This window comes from Galeopterus variegatus, unplaced genomic scaffold, assembly GCF_000696425.1.
Source record: "Galeopterus variegatus unplaced genomic scaffold, G_variegatus-3.0.2 Scaffold811, whole genome shotgun sequence".
NCBI classification, from domain to species: Eukaryota; Metazoa; Chordata; class Mammalia; order Dermoptera; family Cynocephalidae; genus Galeopterus; species Galeopterus variegatus.
In genome coordinates this window covers 325,940-342,582 of record NW_007726922.1, presented here as the reverse complement: position 1 = coordinate 342,582, position 16,643 = coordinate 325,940, and the positions used below count along the sequence as shown (strand labels likewise).

The 16,643-nt window shown below is 39.1% G+C and overlaps 1 protein-coding gene across 1 annotated transcript in view; it reads right to left on the bottom strand.

The window, feature by feature from the left end:
- The window catches only part of GRIN2A (glutamate receptor, ionotropic, N-methyl D-aspartate 2A), a 379,180-nt gene that overhangs the window by 145,402 nt on the left and 217,135 nt on the right, over positions 1–16,643 (bottom strand). Inside the window, exon 2 of the mRNA XM_008572606.1 lies at positions 14,486–15,078. Coding sequence (XP_008570828.1) covers positions 14,486–15,078 — 593 coding nt within the window. The remainder of the gene's footprint in view (positions 1–14,485; positions 15,079–16,643) is intronic.

Here is a 16,643-nt window from a genome sequence, read left to right as displayed (position 1 = left end):
TAATAATCATATACAGTGTATATTGACAAAATAAAAATTTAACGGAAAAAAAAAAAAAGAACTACTGAGAAAGAGAAGCCCTTTGTCTGTGGAGGCTGGGTTGAAGGATAGAAGCTGGGACTACCAGGGGTCCTCATGCGAGAGAGTGAAGCCAACCCAGGAGAAAGTGGTGCTGAGACCAAGTCTCAAAAATCCCTGGATCTATCCATGCCTGAAGCTAGGCCACCTGTGGACTGTTCATTTACATGAGCCAATAAATTCCCTTTGTTGCTTAAAAAAAAATAAAAATAAATAAATAAAATAAAATTACTTATGATATCCTTTTGTTGGTCGAATTTGACTTTGTTAAATGCAACCACGTGACTTACAGGGTATAACACATCAACAAATTAACATAATGTTACAAATTATCTCCAAATATGCATATCCACCAAACTCTTTTGATTGCAATGAACAGAAAACAACATGAATCAACTTGAACCACTGATGAGTTTGGTGATTAACATATGAAAAGATCAGCAATAGAATGGACTTCAGATACAATTTGATCACACTCTGGCTCATTCTCCATACCATACTTCTCTTAGTTTTGCCCCATGTATGAGTCACCCTTATCCTCAGCCTGGTTTCTTCCATAGTAGAAAAATGGCAGCAGAAATTCCAGGCCTTGCATTTTCACACTTGCCATATATCAAATAGCCCCAAACTTCTCTCTATTAGTTCAACTTAGACCGCATGTCCATAAGATCACATGTCTATTTCTGAACCAATCATTGTAGTGAGATAGATGGGATTGTTCTGATTGGCTGTGGCTAAATAGGACCCACCCACCAAGGCCTGCATGAGGGAGGGGAGGGATGGAATTTGGGAGAGCAAGTGCACTGTGATCCACACTAAGCAGAGCAAGCTTCTAACAGGAGATGAAGAGTCACAAGGAAAAGAAAAAGCAAATGAGCTCCACATACAACTTGGGCAAACTCAGGAGTCCCTGCAGTAGTCTACCTCACTCCTCTGCTAAAACTCTCCAATGGCTTCCTTTAACACTTGAAACAAAAACAAAACCCTCACCATGACCTCTAAGGCCCTAGATAGCTTGGTCTACTTCTCCAAATGTGTGTCCCACTTGCCCATTCTGCTTCTGCTACTGTGTCCACCTTGTTGGTCCTCACACCCTCCAAGCAATTTCCCAGTATCAGGCCTTTGCACCTGCTGGTTCCCTATCCAGAACCCTCTCTCCTCAGATTGTTAATTACTTTCTTATCACTTCGTTTAGATATCTGACAAAATTTCAATTTCCCAACCATTCTAAAATAACCATCCTTCATTCTTTATGCCCTCACCTTGCCCTATTTTTCTTCCCATCCCCTATCAATACCAACTTGACATTGTTTGTATGCATTTATTTTTAGTCTCCTCACTAAAACAGGAGCTTTAAGCAGGGTGCCTTCATCTGTTTTCATATTACTGACATCATTATGTGTGTCTCTTACTTACTCTAAAGCGTTACCCATACTGAGTGCTTAACAGCTGAGGTGTTGAATACATGAAAAGTTAACTGAATGAAGAAAATAATAAATGCATGCACAAATGAATGAATGAATTACAGGCAATCGTCGATGAACATGGGTTATAGATGCCAGTGGACTGTTTTTATTCTTTTTGTTTTTGTTCATTTGCTTTCACGTAGTCAGCCGAAGACAAACACTTTCTCCCAGTCCTGCATTCAGAGCTGAGTCTATTTAAGAAATTCTCTGTTTTGAAAGCAGATTTATTAAACTCATAATAAAGTTTAAATTCAGAGGCATGATCACTTCCCCCCTCCCCTACCAACATCTTCTATACTGAATGGGAAATATTTACCTATGGTTTGGCTTCCTTGCATGTATGTGTATTGAACATTTTAAAAGTCAAGGCAGACAACCCCATTATGAACTGGATTGCACCCGGTATCAAAACTAAATCTTGGTTTCTCTCTTCCTTTCTACCTTTTATTTCCTTCTTTCTGCCTAGTCAGAATTACCGAGGTTCCTTGCTGACATTTTTGCTCAATTCTTTGCATCAAGTTAATATTCGTTGGTCCTCATCAAGGATGCACAGAGTCTCAAGGGATTCATTCTAGAACTAATTTAAAGGGAGTTGATGACTCTGCAATGTAACTTTTAACTATTATCATAAAAATTCTCTCAGAAAAGACCAGCTTCTCCCCTTTGTACTCTGCTTGTTTTATTATTGGCAATGCCAAACATAGATCCCTATGATAATGATAATAATAGCTGACATCCATGGTGAGAAAATTAACATTTTTAGAAAGGTCTAAAAGGTGGTTTATAAAACAAATTTCCATCCGTCACACTTTCATGATAAATTAACTCTGCAAGCAAATGACTCCTGCCCACAATGGGAGGATCTTTGTATGGGTTTTATGCTCTGGAAAATATCCTTGGGCCTCATGAAAACACACCTGGGGCCTCCCTTGAGAGGCCAGAGAATCAGAAGATCAAGTGTAAAGTCAGAGAGGCCATCTTGACTCTGATTCTACCTACCACTAAGAGACCCTGGGAAAAACCCTTTTCTTTCTAAATTTTTTTCTCACATGAAAATAGGAATAATAAAAGAACATTTTCACAGGGTTATTGTGAGAATGAAATAAGATGGTTCATGTGAAATTCCTTAACATAGCACATGCTGTGTTAGCAATTATTCATTCATTCAAAAAAAATGCGTGTTCTGTCATTGGGTGGAGTGTTCCATAAATATACATTAGGTCAACTTGGTTGTGATGTTAAGATCATCTGTATTCTTACTGATTTTCTGTCTTCTTGTTCTATCAATTACTGAGATAGGGGCATTAAAATCTCCTTGTATAATTGTAAATTTTTTGATTTCTCCTGGTTCTAATAATTTTTGCTTCATTACTTTGAAGCTCTATTGTAAGATGCATAAATATTTAGATTGGTATGTCTTAATGAATTGACTCATTTATCATTATGAAATAACACTTTTGTCACTAAGAATACTCCATGATCTAAAATCTACTTAGTATGTTATTAATACAGCCAGTCCAGTTTTCTTTTGATTACTGTTAGTGTGTGTATCTTTTTCCATATTTCAACCTTCAACCTATTTATGCCTTTATATTTCAAGTGAGTTCGCTGTGGGCAGTTTATAGTTAGGTCATGTACTGAGAATCAATTTGATGACATCTGCCTTTTAACTGAGGTGTTTATACCATTTATACTTATTGTGATGAATGATGTAGTTGGGTTTAAATCTTTCATCTTGCTTTTTGTTTTCTATTTGTTCCTTCTATTCTTTGTTCTCTTTTTCCTTTTCACCTGACTTCTTTTGGGTCATTTGAATATTTTTTATGACTCCATTTTATTCCTTCGTGGCTTATTAGTTATAGCTCTTTTTTTTTGTTTGTTTTGTTTAGTTTTAGTGATTTATTTAGCATTTATAATATGTATTTTAAATTTACCATAGTTATCTTCAAATGGTGTTATGCTACTTCATGTATGAAATAATACTTTTTTATACATATATTTTTTAAAATTGAAGCATAATTGATTATATATATTTGTGGGGTACAAAGTTGACTGTCAATAGTTGTGTACAATATGTGATGGTCAAATCAGGATAGTTAGCTTATTCACCATTACAATACGTAATCATTCTTTGTGTCTGTTAACCAATTTCTCATTAATTTCTCATTAATCCCCTCCCTCTTCCCCTGCCCCTTTCCATTTCTAGTAACCACAGTTCTGTTCTTTCCTTCTAAAATGCAACATATTATTGTGATTGTTGTTTTTCTCTCTTTCTCTCTCTCTCTTTCTTTATTATTTATTTGTTTATTTATTAATTGAGCTCCCACTTACGAGTGAGGACATGCAGCATTTCTCTTTCTGAGCCTGGGTTGTTTCTTTTTAAATGGTGTACTTCCATTTCTCTGCTCCCAACCTTTGTGCTATTGTTGACAAACCCAAACTACACTGTTGGCGTTTTTGTTTAAAAAGTCATTTATCTTTTAAAGTAACTTAATTTTTCAAAAACACTTATATACTTAATCATGTGGTTTTCATTTCTGGTGTTTTGTTTTGTTTTTCATTTCTGTCGTCTATATCCCCGTTTGTATTACTTTCCTTCTCTCTGAAGAACTTTCTTTAATACTTCTTATACTGTAGATCTGCTCATGATGAATTCTTGCAGTTATTATATGTCTAAAAAGTCTTCACTAAATTTCAGTTTGGAAAGATATTTCCACCGTTCAAAAAATAGGTTAACAATTTTCTTCTTTCAGTACTTCAAAGATACTTATTCACTCTCTTTTAACTTGTATTGTTTCTGATGAGAAATCTGCTGTCATTTTTTTTGTCCTTCTGTACACAAAGTGTCTTTTTTCTTCTGGCAGCTTTTAACTATGATATATCTTTTTAACATATATCTTTAACACTGATTTTGAGGAAATCGATTATTATGTACTTTCATGTTTCTCATTCTCAGGATTTATTGAGTTTCATGAACTGTGGGCTTATAGTTTTTATTAAACTTGGAAAATTTTCAGTCCACTAATTTTTCAAATGTTCTTTCTATCCCACTCCAATTACACATATATTAAGACCCTCACTGAAGTTTTATTGATATTTTTGAATTGTATTTTCTCTATGAGTTTTATTTTGGGTAGTTTCAATTGCTTTGTCTTTGTGTTCACTAATTTTTTCTTCTTTGATGTCTATCCAGCATTCATTTATCTTTCCTTTATTCCAAACAGAACTCATATTTTGTTGAGACTTCATGCCTCCCGTAAGAATTCATGGATGCTGGGAGAATCTTACCCCTTTCCCAGCTTCAGGAGTAGGTCTGGTTTGATTTTACCAAATCCCACTTGCCTTCTCAATGAATGGGTCAGGAGTTGAGAATTAAGCCAGTCAGTACATGGCATTTTCAAAATTATTGTTACTGGCCCAAAGATGGACACCTGAACTCATTTGGCCATAAACAAAGAAGTCACTGCCGGTGTTGCTAACAGCAAACTTGAGTTAATGAGGAAGCTAATAGGCCTCACAATCAGCTTAGCATAAGTACAGCCATATTAACCACTTCCTGCCCCCTGCCCCCTCCCTTTCTCTTAAGCAAAGTGCCTTCTAAAAAAAAAAAAACCCACAAAGCTGTTACAAAATGCTAAATGCTCAAAATAGTGACCCAACCCCTTCCCCTAATTCAAACCCTATAAAACCCTTAATTAGTCTATGCAAGGGCAAAAACTAAATCTTTCAGTCTCCCCTCCAACTTTACTAAAAATAAACTCCCTAAGGTGATAAGCATTTGGCTCAAAGTCTTTTAATCCCTTTGTCTCACCAACCTAACAGAAGCCAGTTAGAGAGGAAAGATCACACTCCCCAAACTGCAGAGTCAAAATAATATAAGGAAAAGAACCAGAACCTTGATCATACTACACCCAAAGTCCACGCTACCTCTGGAATTTCTGTCACGTAAAATAATTCAATCACATAACTTTGAATTAAGTTGATTGTTACCTGTAGCAAAAACATCCTAACTCACACCTAAGGATTAAAGGCAATGTATTCAAACTAATGGGCACATAGGAGGCAGTCAATACATGGTAGGTTTTATCATTACAGTATTTTAACGTTTCCATTACATCATATTTCAAAAAATATATGATTACATAGTGTAACATGAATTTCAAAGTTTCCCCACTTCCGTACACACGTAATGATGCATTCATTAAATTCTTTTTAAAACTTCCTTTTATTAATAGTGATGGAAATAAAAAGGAAATGAGTAAGTGTCTCAGGAGATCTATTCTCTATCATGTGGGAAACTGAGCAGTGTGTGTTTATTCCGTGTGTTCGGCCAGGACTTAACCAAATAAAGCAAATCCTCAGGAAACTGGCTGTGAGGATTTGGACAGCAGTACACTAGACATCAGCAGATCTGCCAGTTCATTCACCAAACTTTGGGGCCTATATAAAAATGTGGCTGGCCTCCCATGCCCACGCAGAACACAGCTAGCACCACCAAGTTGGACAGTGAGTCATCCATCCCTGGGCTCCATGCCAGGCTTTGAGGCACGAGGAGCCTGGCTGGGGGCTCAGTCCCACCTGCAGGCAGGCAGTATCCACATGAAAGCAAGGGAAGAGAGAAGCAGAGGAGCAAGGGGACAAAAACAGAGAACAGGTGGAGAGGCCTATTTTAGCTTTCTAGCTCCCACCTGAAAGGGATGACGAGGAGAGCTTCTGTCCTGCATATAAGGAGGTACATAGACACATACTTTTCCAGGAAAGCAAACCAAGGTCAGCTTGCAAATGGACCGCACCTGACCACCTGCCCCTTCACACTCTGATACATGCTCCTCCCTTTTGGTAGAAAGGATTTTTAACTTTGTCACGCTGTGTGATGTTAGATATTTCCCAAATCATTCAGAATGAAACAAAGATGCGTTTTTTCCCTCTCCAGATCCAAAGCTTGGCTCGCCATTTGTGTCATGGTTAAAGCCCAGTATGGTATTGGTTTCCTGCAACTCAAAGGATTCACTGCTGGAATGATTTACCTGCTAGTTTATCATTTGATAAATTTTATTTTCTCTATTTATTAGTTAAAACTGCTGGTATAGTTATTTAACTCAATGCACTTGCACTAAACCCAGATAGATTAGCAATGGCCATAAATTATATATCTCTGGAAAGTTCATAGTATCTACCACAATGTCTAGCATATAGCAGACACTGGATGGACAACCACCAGGCTCCAAAACAAAATCAAAATTGGGAATAGAGAGTCCCCATGTGTGTAAAGGCAGCTGGAATTCATGGCCCAACTCTTTCTCTCCAATATTCTCTTTTCCCTTGGGGAGTATTTAGCAATTGATGTTGAAGTTTCTAATGGTTTGAAGCCAGAGTCTCTTTTGATTCTTCATGTTCCCCTAGATGATCTTATCCAATCTCGGGGCTTTAACTGCCACCATTAAGCTCAAACCCTGTGTATTGGGTTTTCAGTCTGAGATCAGACTCTTCTCTCCAATTGCCTACTTGAGATTTTCACTTGGATATCTCAAAAGTATATCTAATTTAACATGTCTAAAATTAGATGTTGTTTCTGACTCCCTGTCCCCCCATGTTTCTTCCCTAGTTTCTTTTGTTTAGTAAAGGCACCAACATCTATTCAGCTGTACAAGTGAAAAATTATTGATTATTTTATCTCTTATCACCTCATATTTTTCCATCAAGTCTTGCTAATTTTACCCCCCAAATATGCATTAAGATCACTTCTTTCTGAGTCCACAGCCATTACTCTGAACCAAGTCACCACCTTCTCTCTCCTAAACTTATGCCATGGGATCCTAACTGGTCCTAATGCTTACATATTAAGACTTCCCACCCCCAACATGCACTCTGTCAACAGGCATCAGAGTAATGAAGATGGCACTTTTATTTACTCTATCTTTTCACAGAAGAGAGTTGCAGCAAATAATTAGCATATAACACCAAATTACCAGGTTTCAAAACAAAAACTTCTCAAGTATACAACCCTGGAGAAGATAGATCTGCATTTTTTTGTTTTGTTTTATTTTTGTTTTTCCTAGGCACTTTGGTTCCAAAATCTAAAGACTTACATCTGCCTTAAGGCAAATCTGAAAAATATTTATGCTTTATGTGTGACCCCAAAACAACCCAAAGCACCTTTCCTTCAAGGTAAAGGCACAGCCAACTTCTGGTCCTTTCAAGTTGCCAGCACTGGGTTTCCACCATTTGTCGAGCTATTCATGGGATGCCAAGTGGGAATGATTGACTTGCATTGCAGGGTTGGCATACGGTACTTTTGACCTCCAGCCAAAAAAAAGGGAGGATTGTACTCCAGGAGATGAAGCTGAAGAGAGGCTGTTGACTTAGCTCTCAGGCTTAACATTGGGGATCCAGCCCATCTCTCATAAGTCCATCAGGATCAAACTGTGCATCTGGTCCAGGGAAGGAGAATTAACACCTGTAGGGTGCCAACTATATTCTAAGTGCTCAGTATATTCCATGCATTTAATTGTTCCCATAATCCCCTATGGTTGGAATTTTCTCTGTTTATAATCAAGAAAACAGAAGCTCAGAGAAGTTAAGCAACTTTTCCAGGATAACCCAGATAATAAGAGAGTTTGAACACAGCATGCTTTAAATCCACATCGCACAAAGTCAGATAGCCTCACCAATGTGCTTTGTGTTTTCAATTTGGCACATGCCCCTGGATTCCCTCATAACACATCTCTTGTTGACTTACTTTGAAGCTCAGCCTTTTTCTCCACTCCTGAGTCCAGGTTCCCAATCAGATTTACAGCACAGGCCCGCAGGACAGTTTGGCCCCTAGGGTGCCTGATGTCTTTGCCAGAAATGAATGCTTGTCAGGTGTATGGTAATCTCCAGTCAAGTTCAGAGAATTAAATGAGCAGGCTCTCTTACTGGCATTAAAAAAGAAATCAACAGTGATAATTCTGATTATCAAATAAAAATATGCCAACCAGGTTTAGTATAGTCTCTTCATGGGTCCAGGAACTTTTCCTATGGTTATTTTAGAAACAAAGATTGTAAAAAGTATCAATGTAACTTGGATATGTGTTAAGCTCTTTCTCACTTATATGTTTTCCTTCCATTTTTCTTCCTGTGGATGTAATAATTTACAATGTCGTTGCTTCTTAAAGCAAAAGGCCAGACTTTATGAATTAGAGTTCATGTAAAACACATAAGTGGTCAAGACAGGTACCATCAATTAAGGCTAAATAACTTTCCTTCTGTACTAATTCATAACTCTACCAGGGGAAGATGTTCTTTTCCCACTTGTCTGTGCTATAGATCTACTTGAGCACTTCAATTTGGCTTCTAATGCAGTAATTACTTCATGTCCTACTCCCCTAACTAAAATGGGAGCCACAGGACATAGAGTCGTATTTCAGTCATTAAAAAATAAAATTGAAATACACATCCATATCTCACTTCCCTGTCTTGTGTATAGTTTGAAGTATAACAAGTATAAATTAAAGTAATAATAATGATAACGATCATGACCATAATAACAACAACAACAATAATAATAATAATAATAATAATAAAATGGTGATAATGACTTGACAGTTATTTGTGAAATGCCTACTATATGCCAGGCACCATGCTAAGTGTTTTACCTTTTCATAATTCTGCTACAACAAGGAGATCTCTCTCTCTCTCTTTCTCTCTCTCTCTCTCTCCTGCTCTCTCTCTCTCTCTCTCTCTCTCTCTCTTTCTCTCACACACACACACACACACACACACACACACACACACTTTAAAAAAACCCTGGTTTCAGAATGGCTAGTAACTCACACTTGGCAAGTATGCAGTAAATTTATAATCAAGTCTGTTAAACTACCTAGTCCATGAACTTTTCTCCATGTCATACTGTCCCTCTTCTCACTGGCCATATTCATCCAGGGTAATCCTTTGGCAAGAAGATTTTAAGTCTGAAAAACATCCACCTTCTCCCTTCTATGACCTCCTTCTCAATAAATGTAAAATGTGTCCCCTTCAATGTGGAAGATGAAAAACGCAAACATGTACACAATCACAGTCCTAAAATGTGGTATGAACTTCATCTGGGTCTATATGTTTTTTTTTTTCCTTTTTGTCTTTTTTTTTTTTTTTTTTTCGTGTCCGGCAACGGATCGCAACCCTCAGTGTCGTGCCTCTACCAGACCGGACCGGCAACGGGATCGCAACCCTCGGTGTTGCGCCCGCACCTCGCTCAGCCAGTGAGCGGGAACCGGTCTGTATGTGGGATCCGAACCCTCGGCGGGAGCGCCGCCGCGCTCCCAAGCGGCACACTGTAGCAGTGCACCACCGGGCTGGCCCCTGGGTCTATATGTTTAAACCAAGTGCAAATGTATACATTAATGGCTAGAGCTTTAAGCACCAGAGGAAAGACTAAATGCCACCAAAAGGAAGCTTGGAAAATATTTATAGAGCATTGAGTCATCCAAGATTCCGCTCTTCTTCTCCTTAGGTGCTGTGCTTTACCATTAGGGTATTTTCTTTTCTCCTATACCTTCAACCTGGTAAGCTGGGCCTCTACTGTGGGATATACCACTGGCCCCCAAACCTCAGAGCAGACAAGAGACAAATGGCAGTCATGCCTTACCCGACATTCATATGGTGGTCTTTCTGTGTCTCTCCACCTACAGATAGCTGGTGCCTGCCATGCAGACAGCACTAAATACATTTTTGTGGAATGAAAAAATGGTAGTATCATGGGCTATTGCATACAGATATACTTATTTCACTCCTAATTGTATATCTACAAGTTTTATCAAAAATAATAACCATTTATGTGTTGCTTTAATATATGCCAGGCATTGTCCTCAGAGGCAAATACTTTTCTTATCCACATATTACACTTGAGGGAGCAGACATGAAGGAGTTAAGTGACTCAGCCAGAGTCTTGGATCTAGAAAAGTGCAGATCAGGGATTTGAACCCAGGCAGCCTGGTTCTAGTGCCATACTGCCTCTCAGGGGACCCCATCCCTAATGAACTGGACAGAATCTTGGGACAGAACTGGACAGAACAGCCTAGGTTCCACACCAACAACACAGGTAATGGTTTACCTTTACTATTCTGGGAGTTACCAGTGATGTGCTCTGTGCTTGGTGAAGGAACAGATGTTTAATAACTTTGCAGTAGCAAGAAGGTGGTTACATAACATGGCTGAGCTATTTTCGAAATTTAGAAAATGCTGACTGCTCTTTTCAAAGTGTCTTCTGTAAAACCAGGAATATTAAACATAACTTCTCCCTATCCCCTACTGTTTTTTTCCTGAAAGCCCAGGGGCAAAAACAGGCCCATGATAAGATCATGAACACACCATTCCTGGGAAACGGTCTCTAGTACACACTAGACCCCATGAGCACTAAGTCATTGCTACAACACCCTAACTGCGCAAGCTCTGTGTAAGACCGTGACTAATGTCCATGAGGACCACCAAGTGATACGTCTAACTAACCCCGAGGTGGTGTTTACAACCAGGCAAAGGTAGAGCTTGGATCTCCTCAATAACTTATCATGAAACCATTAGGTATGAATTCATCTGAACCTCTTCTGAAGCTATTTGCATTTTCCCTACTACATAGGTGGAATAATGAGAGATATTTATTTACCACATGGCTTGCAAAGTAAGGCTTTTTTTTTACCCAGATGAAGATGATGTTATAAAGTAGGAAGTGAGAAACCCCTAACTCTAGAGTCCTGGGTTTCCATTGAACAAGCTGACGGTCTAACTCAGGTTGCAGGCATCTCTGTTTTCTGCCTTCAGCTATCCAGATTGAAGAAGATCCCCGATGGTCAACAAGCTAAATGTTCATCAAAGGGGAATATTACATAAAAGACAGAACACTTATACAACAGAATACAAAACAGCAACTAAGTTGAATATGCTGGAATGATATTGTCTTCATAGAGCAATCTTGGAAACATAAGGTTGGGGAAAAAGAAATTCTAACACATTAGATACTATTTGTGTACATTAAAAAGAACTATGTACTATGTACTATTGCACTATGTACTATACATACCCAACTCATCACTGTTTTCCCTCCCTTGGACAGAAGGGGAGAAAAGTGGGACTGTCGAGAGGTATAATTAGACTGTCTATAGTATTATTAATGTTTTATTTCTTTTATAATGTTGAAACAAACATGACACATTAACCTTTGTTCTTGGTGGTGAATATTTGATCAGATTCTGAACTTTTCTATACTATTCTTTTCTTTCAGTGTTAAAAAAAAAGGAATTCTTGTTACCTGAGTTTGTCTTTAGACAAATTTCCCACATCCTCACCAAACTGTATGGTCTTTGAGGACAGATGTTGTATCTTAATGTACCTGTGCATTCCAGGACCTAGCACAGGGTCTGCTGGATAGAATGATGGAAAGAGGATAGAAAGATATAGTGCCTTTACTCCTTTTTTTCCTTTCTTTTTCTTAAACCGCCTTCTTTGGGCCTTTCTCCAACTCCAGACAAGCGCAGACTGGCAGGTTCCACTCTTCCCTGGGGTGGGTGTCAGGAACACTGTGGTGGTGGAAAAGTGTGGCAAGGAGAGATTTCGGGTGTGGTTATCCAAACCCACACGCTGGGTGGGTACCACCAGCACTCCATGGATGGTGACATGTTTTATTAAACACCACCCAGCAGATGATGACTTACCATACTTGATGTATTGCTTCTCTGGGGCTGAAATACCATTTACAAAATTGCTGCATTTAAAGTCATAACTTCTGGAAATGACACAACAGCATTTCACAGCAGCACTTTTTTTTTTTTTTTAAGAACAGAATCCGGGGTGGTCACTGGAAAGGGCTCTAAGTGTCTTGCCAATTATCCATCTCAAATTCCCTTTCCTGTACATATTATATTTCAATTGCCCTAAAATTGAGTTATGTTTCCATCAAAATTATGCATTTCTGAATATTCCAGCTGCAAGGCACATCTTATTATAGGGAGTAAGAATTCATTAGCCCAGCCCTTGTCTTCAGGCTGGCAGCAATCCCACCTTCATAAGAGGTTCCCTATCTCATGCTAATTTATCTCAGTTCCTTCCTGGTATTGGGACAATTATTTAAAATGCTGAAAGTGGCAATGTAGAAATAGGATCATTATAGAGAGGAAGAGGAGAGGGGAAAGGAACATGTCAAAGGAACATGTCAAAGGAGCATGATTTCTTAATTCAAGGGTTCATTTTTCAGATGTATGGTATTTGTAAATAAGCATACTCTGTGTACTCCATCACACACACACAGAGCCCCAGTTCAGAGGTAGCCTCTGAACTGTAGCAGATTCAAGGTCCTAAAGCCATCCAGAGACATTTTAGAGTGATATAGTACTCCACTGACAATAACCCAACAAGGTCTGCTGACTGTAATTTCTGATGACGAAAAACTTCACTGATCACTCTAAAGATTTATCAAATAATTATTAGATGCTAGGCACTGTGCTAAGCAGCATTTTTATGCATCACCTCATTTAATATGCACAACCCCTAAAACATTGGTTCTCAAAGCATGGTCCCCAGACCACCAACATCAGCATCACCGATGAACTTGTTAGAATTGCAAATCTGGGGGCGGGGGAAGCAGGCAACCCCAGATCTACTACTGTATTAGAAACTCTGAGCTTGGGGCCCAGAAATTTGTGTTTTAAAAAGTCTTCCCAGAGATTCATATGTATCCTGAAGTTTGAGAACCACTACCTAGAAAATAGGTGCTATTATCACCACTTTGCAATGAACACCAAAGCTCAGAAAGGTAAAATAATGGTCCAAGTCATACAAAAAGTGAATGAGGCAAGATTTGAACATAGACAAGTATAACTCCAGAGCCTAGTTCTTTAATCACAGCACTACACTGCTCTTTATCTGAGGAATGAAGTGTGGATAAAATCAGTGAACATCAGGCAAAAACATGCAACCTGGGTGTAGGAGTGATAATTCTAAATCTCAACAGCTGAACCATAATGATGGGCCACAAGGAACAATGACACTTGTCAGAAACATAAAATTTAACTTAAATGTCCACCACGATGAGAGTATTTAAATAAATTAGGGTGCATCCACATGATGGGACATAATGCAGCTTTAAGAGTGATGCTTGCCAAGATTTCCAATGAAAAAGTACTTAGGATATAAGAAGGAAAGAAATTCAGATACAAAGTCAAATAGACACCAGGGGCACCAGTGTGGGCAGCTTTCCCAAAGTGTAATGTGTTGGTGAGAATGTGGAAAGTTGGGTAATTTCACAAACTGTTGGTTTGCCTGTAAATTGGTATAGTTACTTTGGAGGACAATTTGGCAATAGATACTTAAATTTTAAAATGTGTACATGTTATGACCCCAAAATCCCACTCTTAAAATCAACCATAGAAAAGCACTTACAAGTATGCATAAGGAGTCAAGTAAAATGATTATCACTGCAGTTTAGCTTCTAATGGAAAAAATAGGAGAAAAATTAAATTTATATCACTATAGAGTTTGGATAAACAAGTCATGGCATATCCATTTTGAGGAACACGATGTGGACTCTGGAGTCAGACTTGTCTAGGTTCAAATCTTTGTGAGTTACAGAGAATATAGATATACTTGAGATATACGTTAGATATAGCTATAGATAGATCATAGATAGATGGACAGATAGATTCCAAATGTAGGTTTCCAAGATACATTGTGGAGTAAGAAAATGTAAGTTGAAGAAAACAAAGTACAATGTTACTTCTTTTACAAACAAAGGAGATGAGAAGAGAGAAAGAGGGGAGAGGAGAGCAGAGTCAAACAAAATAAAAATCTCGTAAGTACACACACACCATTCTCCATTTTCAGTGCATATTTTCATCAGTGAGTATGAATACGAACAAACATCAACAACAACAACACTCTGATCCCACTTGGGAAGACAAAGAGCCCTCTCTTACTGGTGCAGAGTGTGCAGTGGGGCCTCTGGTTTCTCCATCTGCCCATAGCAGCTGGCCTTGGCCTCGGGGATGTAGGAGAACCTCTCCAACATGGAAGACGCAGCAGTAGCTAGAATCCCAAGACCGTCCCTCACTCTCGCCTCCAGGCTGTAGTCCCAATCATCATAGGAGACTGAAATAAGTCCTGATGGAAACTCTTTGGGGATGAGCTCCGTGTTCCCAGACACTAAACTGGGGACAATCCAGAAGAAATCATACCCGGTGAGGCCAAGGGAGCGGGCCTCACTCAGGATGAGGACGGCCTCATCTTTGGAACAGTAGAGCAAAATGACGGAGGAGTGGATCTTCTTCAACTGGACCTGGGTCTTTGCATCCTCAAAGGAAGTGTCCAGCGTGATCACGTTCTGCATGTCCCAGCCCACAAAGCTATTGTCTACTGTGGTCTTGATGAAGCTGATGAAGTCCCTGTAACCAGGGAAGATGGTGGTCACCAGCGAGAAGACATGCCAGTCATAGTCCTGCATGATCTTCAGCATGACCGTGGCTTGTTGCTGGATGGACGCTCCAAACTGGAAGAAGGTAGACGTAGGATCCTGCCAACAGGTAAAAAAAGAGCAAAAGAGAGGATGAGGCAGAAGGCAGTTTATATATAACCATCTGTCTTTATGGGCTTAAAGAAGCTCCTTCCTAGAAGCAAAAGAAAATAAATCACACATCTATTCATTTGCAGACATTCCTGAGCACCTACTATACACCAGGCTCTGGAAGAGATACTAGACATACAGAGATGAGAGAAGCCCCTGTACTCAAGGGCCCATTGCCAGGTATAGGGAAGGACCTCTATTATTTTTGCTCAGCCATCATCTATTCTCATTTTTCTCTAGTTCATTCCATCCCTCCCCCTTTGAGTCCATATGGTTCCAATAGAACAAACTCTATCTGGTCCCCATGCTCACAACTGAAAAATGAAGCCATAGAGACAAAACAGTATCAAGAAAGAGAGATGGATTCCTGGTGATATACTTGGAGTCCCTGGACTCTGCTGTGCCTGAAGCCATTTACCCTGGACCTCTAGGTTATATGCACCAAGAAGTTCCCATGTTCATGTTAGCCAATTGGAATAGGGTTTCTGTAACTTAAACTTAAGACTCCTATGTAATACAGAGTATAAGAAAGGCTACGTGAACATCTACCTGTTCAACCAACAAATATTTGTTGAATGCCTATGTGTCAACACCATTTCAGACCTTGGGGAAATAATGAAAAGACAAACACAGATGAGGTCTCTGCCTTCACAGATCTGATGGGAACTTGAAGAAGAGCAACTTCTATGAACTGGGGACGGAGAGAGGCATAAGAGAATGCTGGAAGAGTATTCAGGTGAGGAAGAGGGGAAATGGGTGGACATTATAGTCAGAGGAGTCTGAGGATATGTTTTGACTATTTTGGATGCTGGATAAATGCATTGTGGTTCACAAAGGAGTGGGGACGAAATGATGTTGACGACCTTGGCAGGAACCCCACGATGAGTGGCCTCAGGAACTCTGTCCAGAGGCTTAGACTGTATCCTGAGTGTAAGGGGGACATACTGAGTGCTCTTACACTAGCAAGTGACGTGGTAACTTGTTCTGGGTTAAAGGATTTCTATTAGTCCTTACATCTCCATAAATCTATGATCATAAAAACAAAGTTCCATTTATAAAAGGCAGGTTAGGCATGCATTGTACAATTTACAAACTAACTTCATATTCCTTAACTCATAAAATCCCCACAATAATCCTATGAAATTAGTATTGTTGACAGGGGAAAGTGAGGCTCAGACTGGCCACACAGCAAGTACGCATCTGTGCCTAGGTCCTGTGACTCCACCTCCAGCCCCTTTTCTGACACTCAACCAAAGCCTTCTTGGGATCATTTAAGATATGCATACAGCAGATGCTTCCACCATGTTGTTGACTGGCTGGCATGATGCAAAAACGCCGGCTAAACAGAAGGTATGTCTCTGTGCTACAGCAAAACAGGATTTGACAAATGCTGAGAAATATTTTTTTTTCTGGGAACTGAAAAAATTCTCTAAGGGTCTTTATATTGCAGCCACTTTAATTTTGCATTCTGTATTTACTATGTGCCTTTAACACAACCTCAATAGTATAACTTA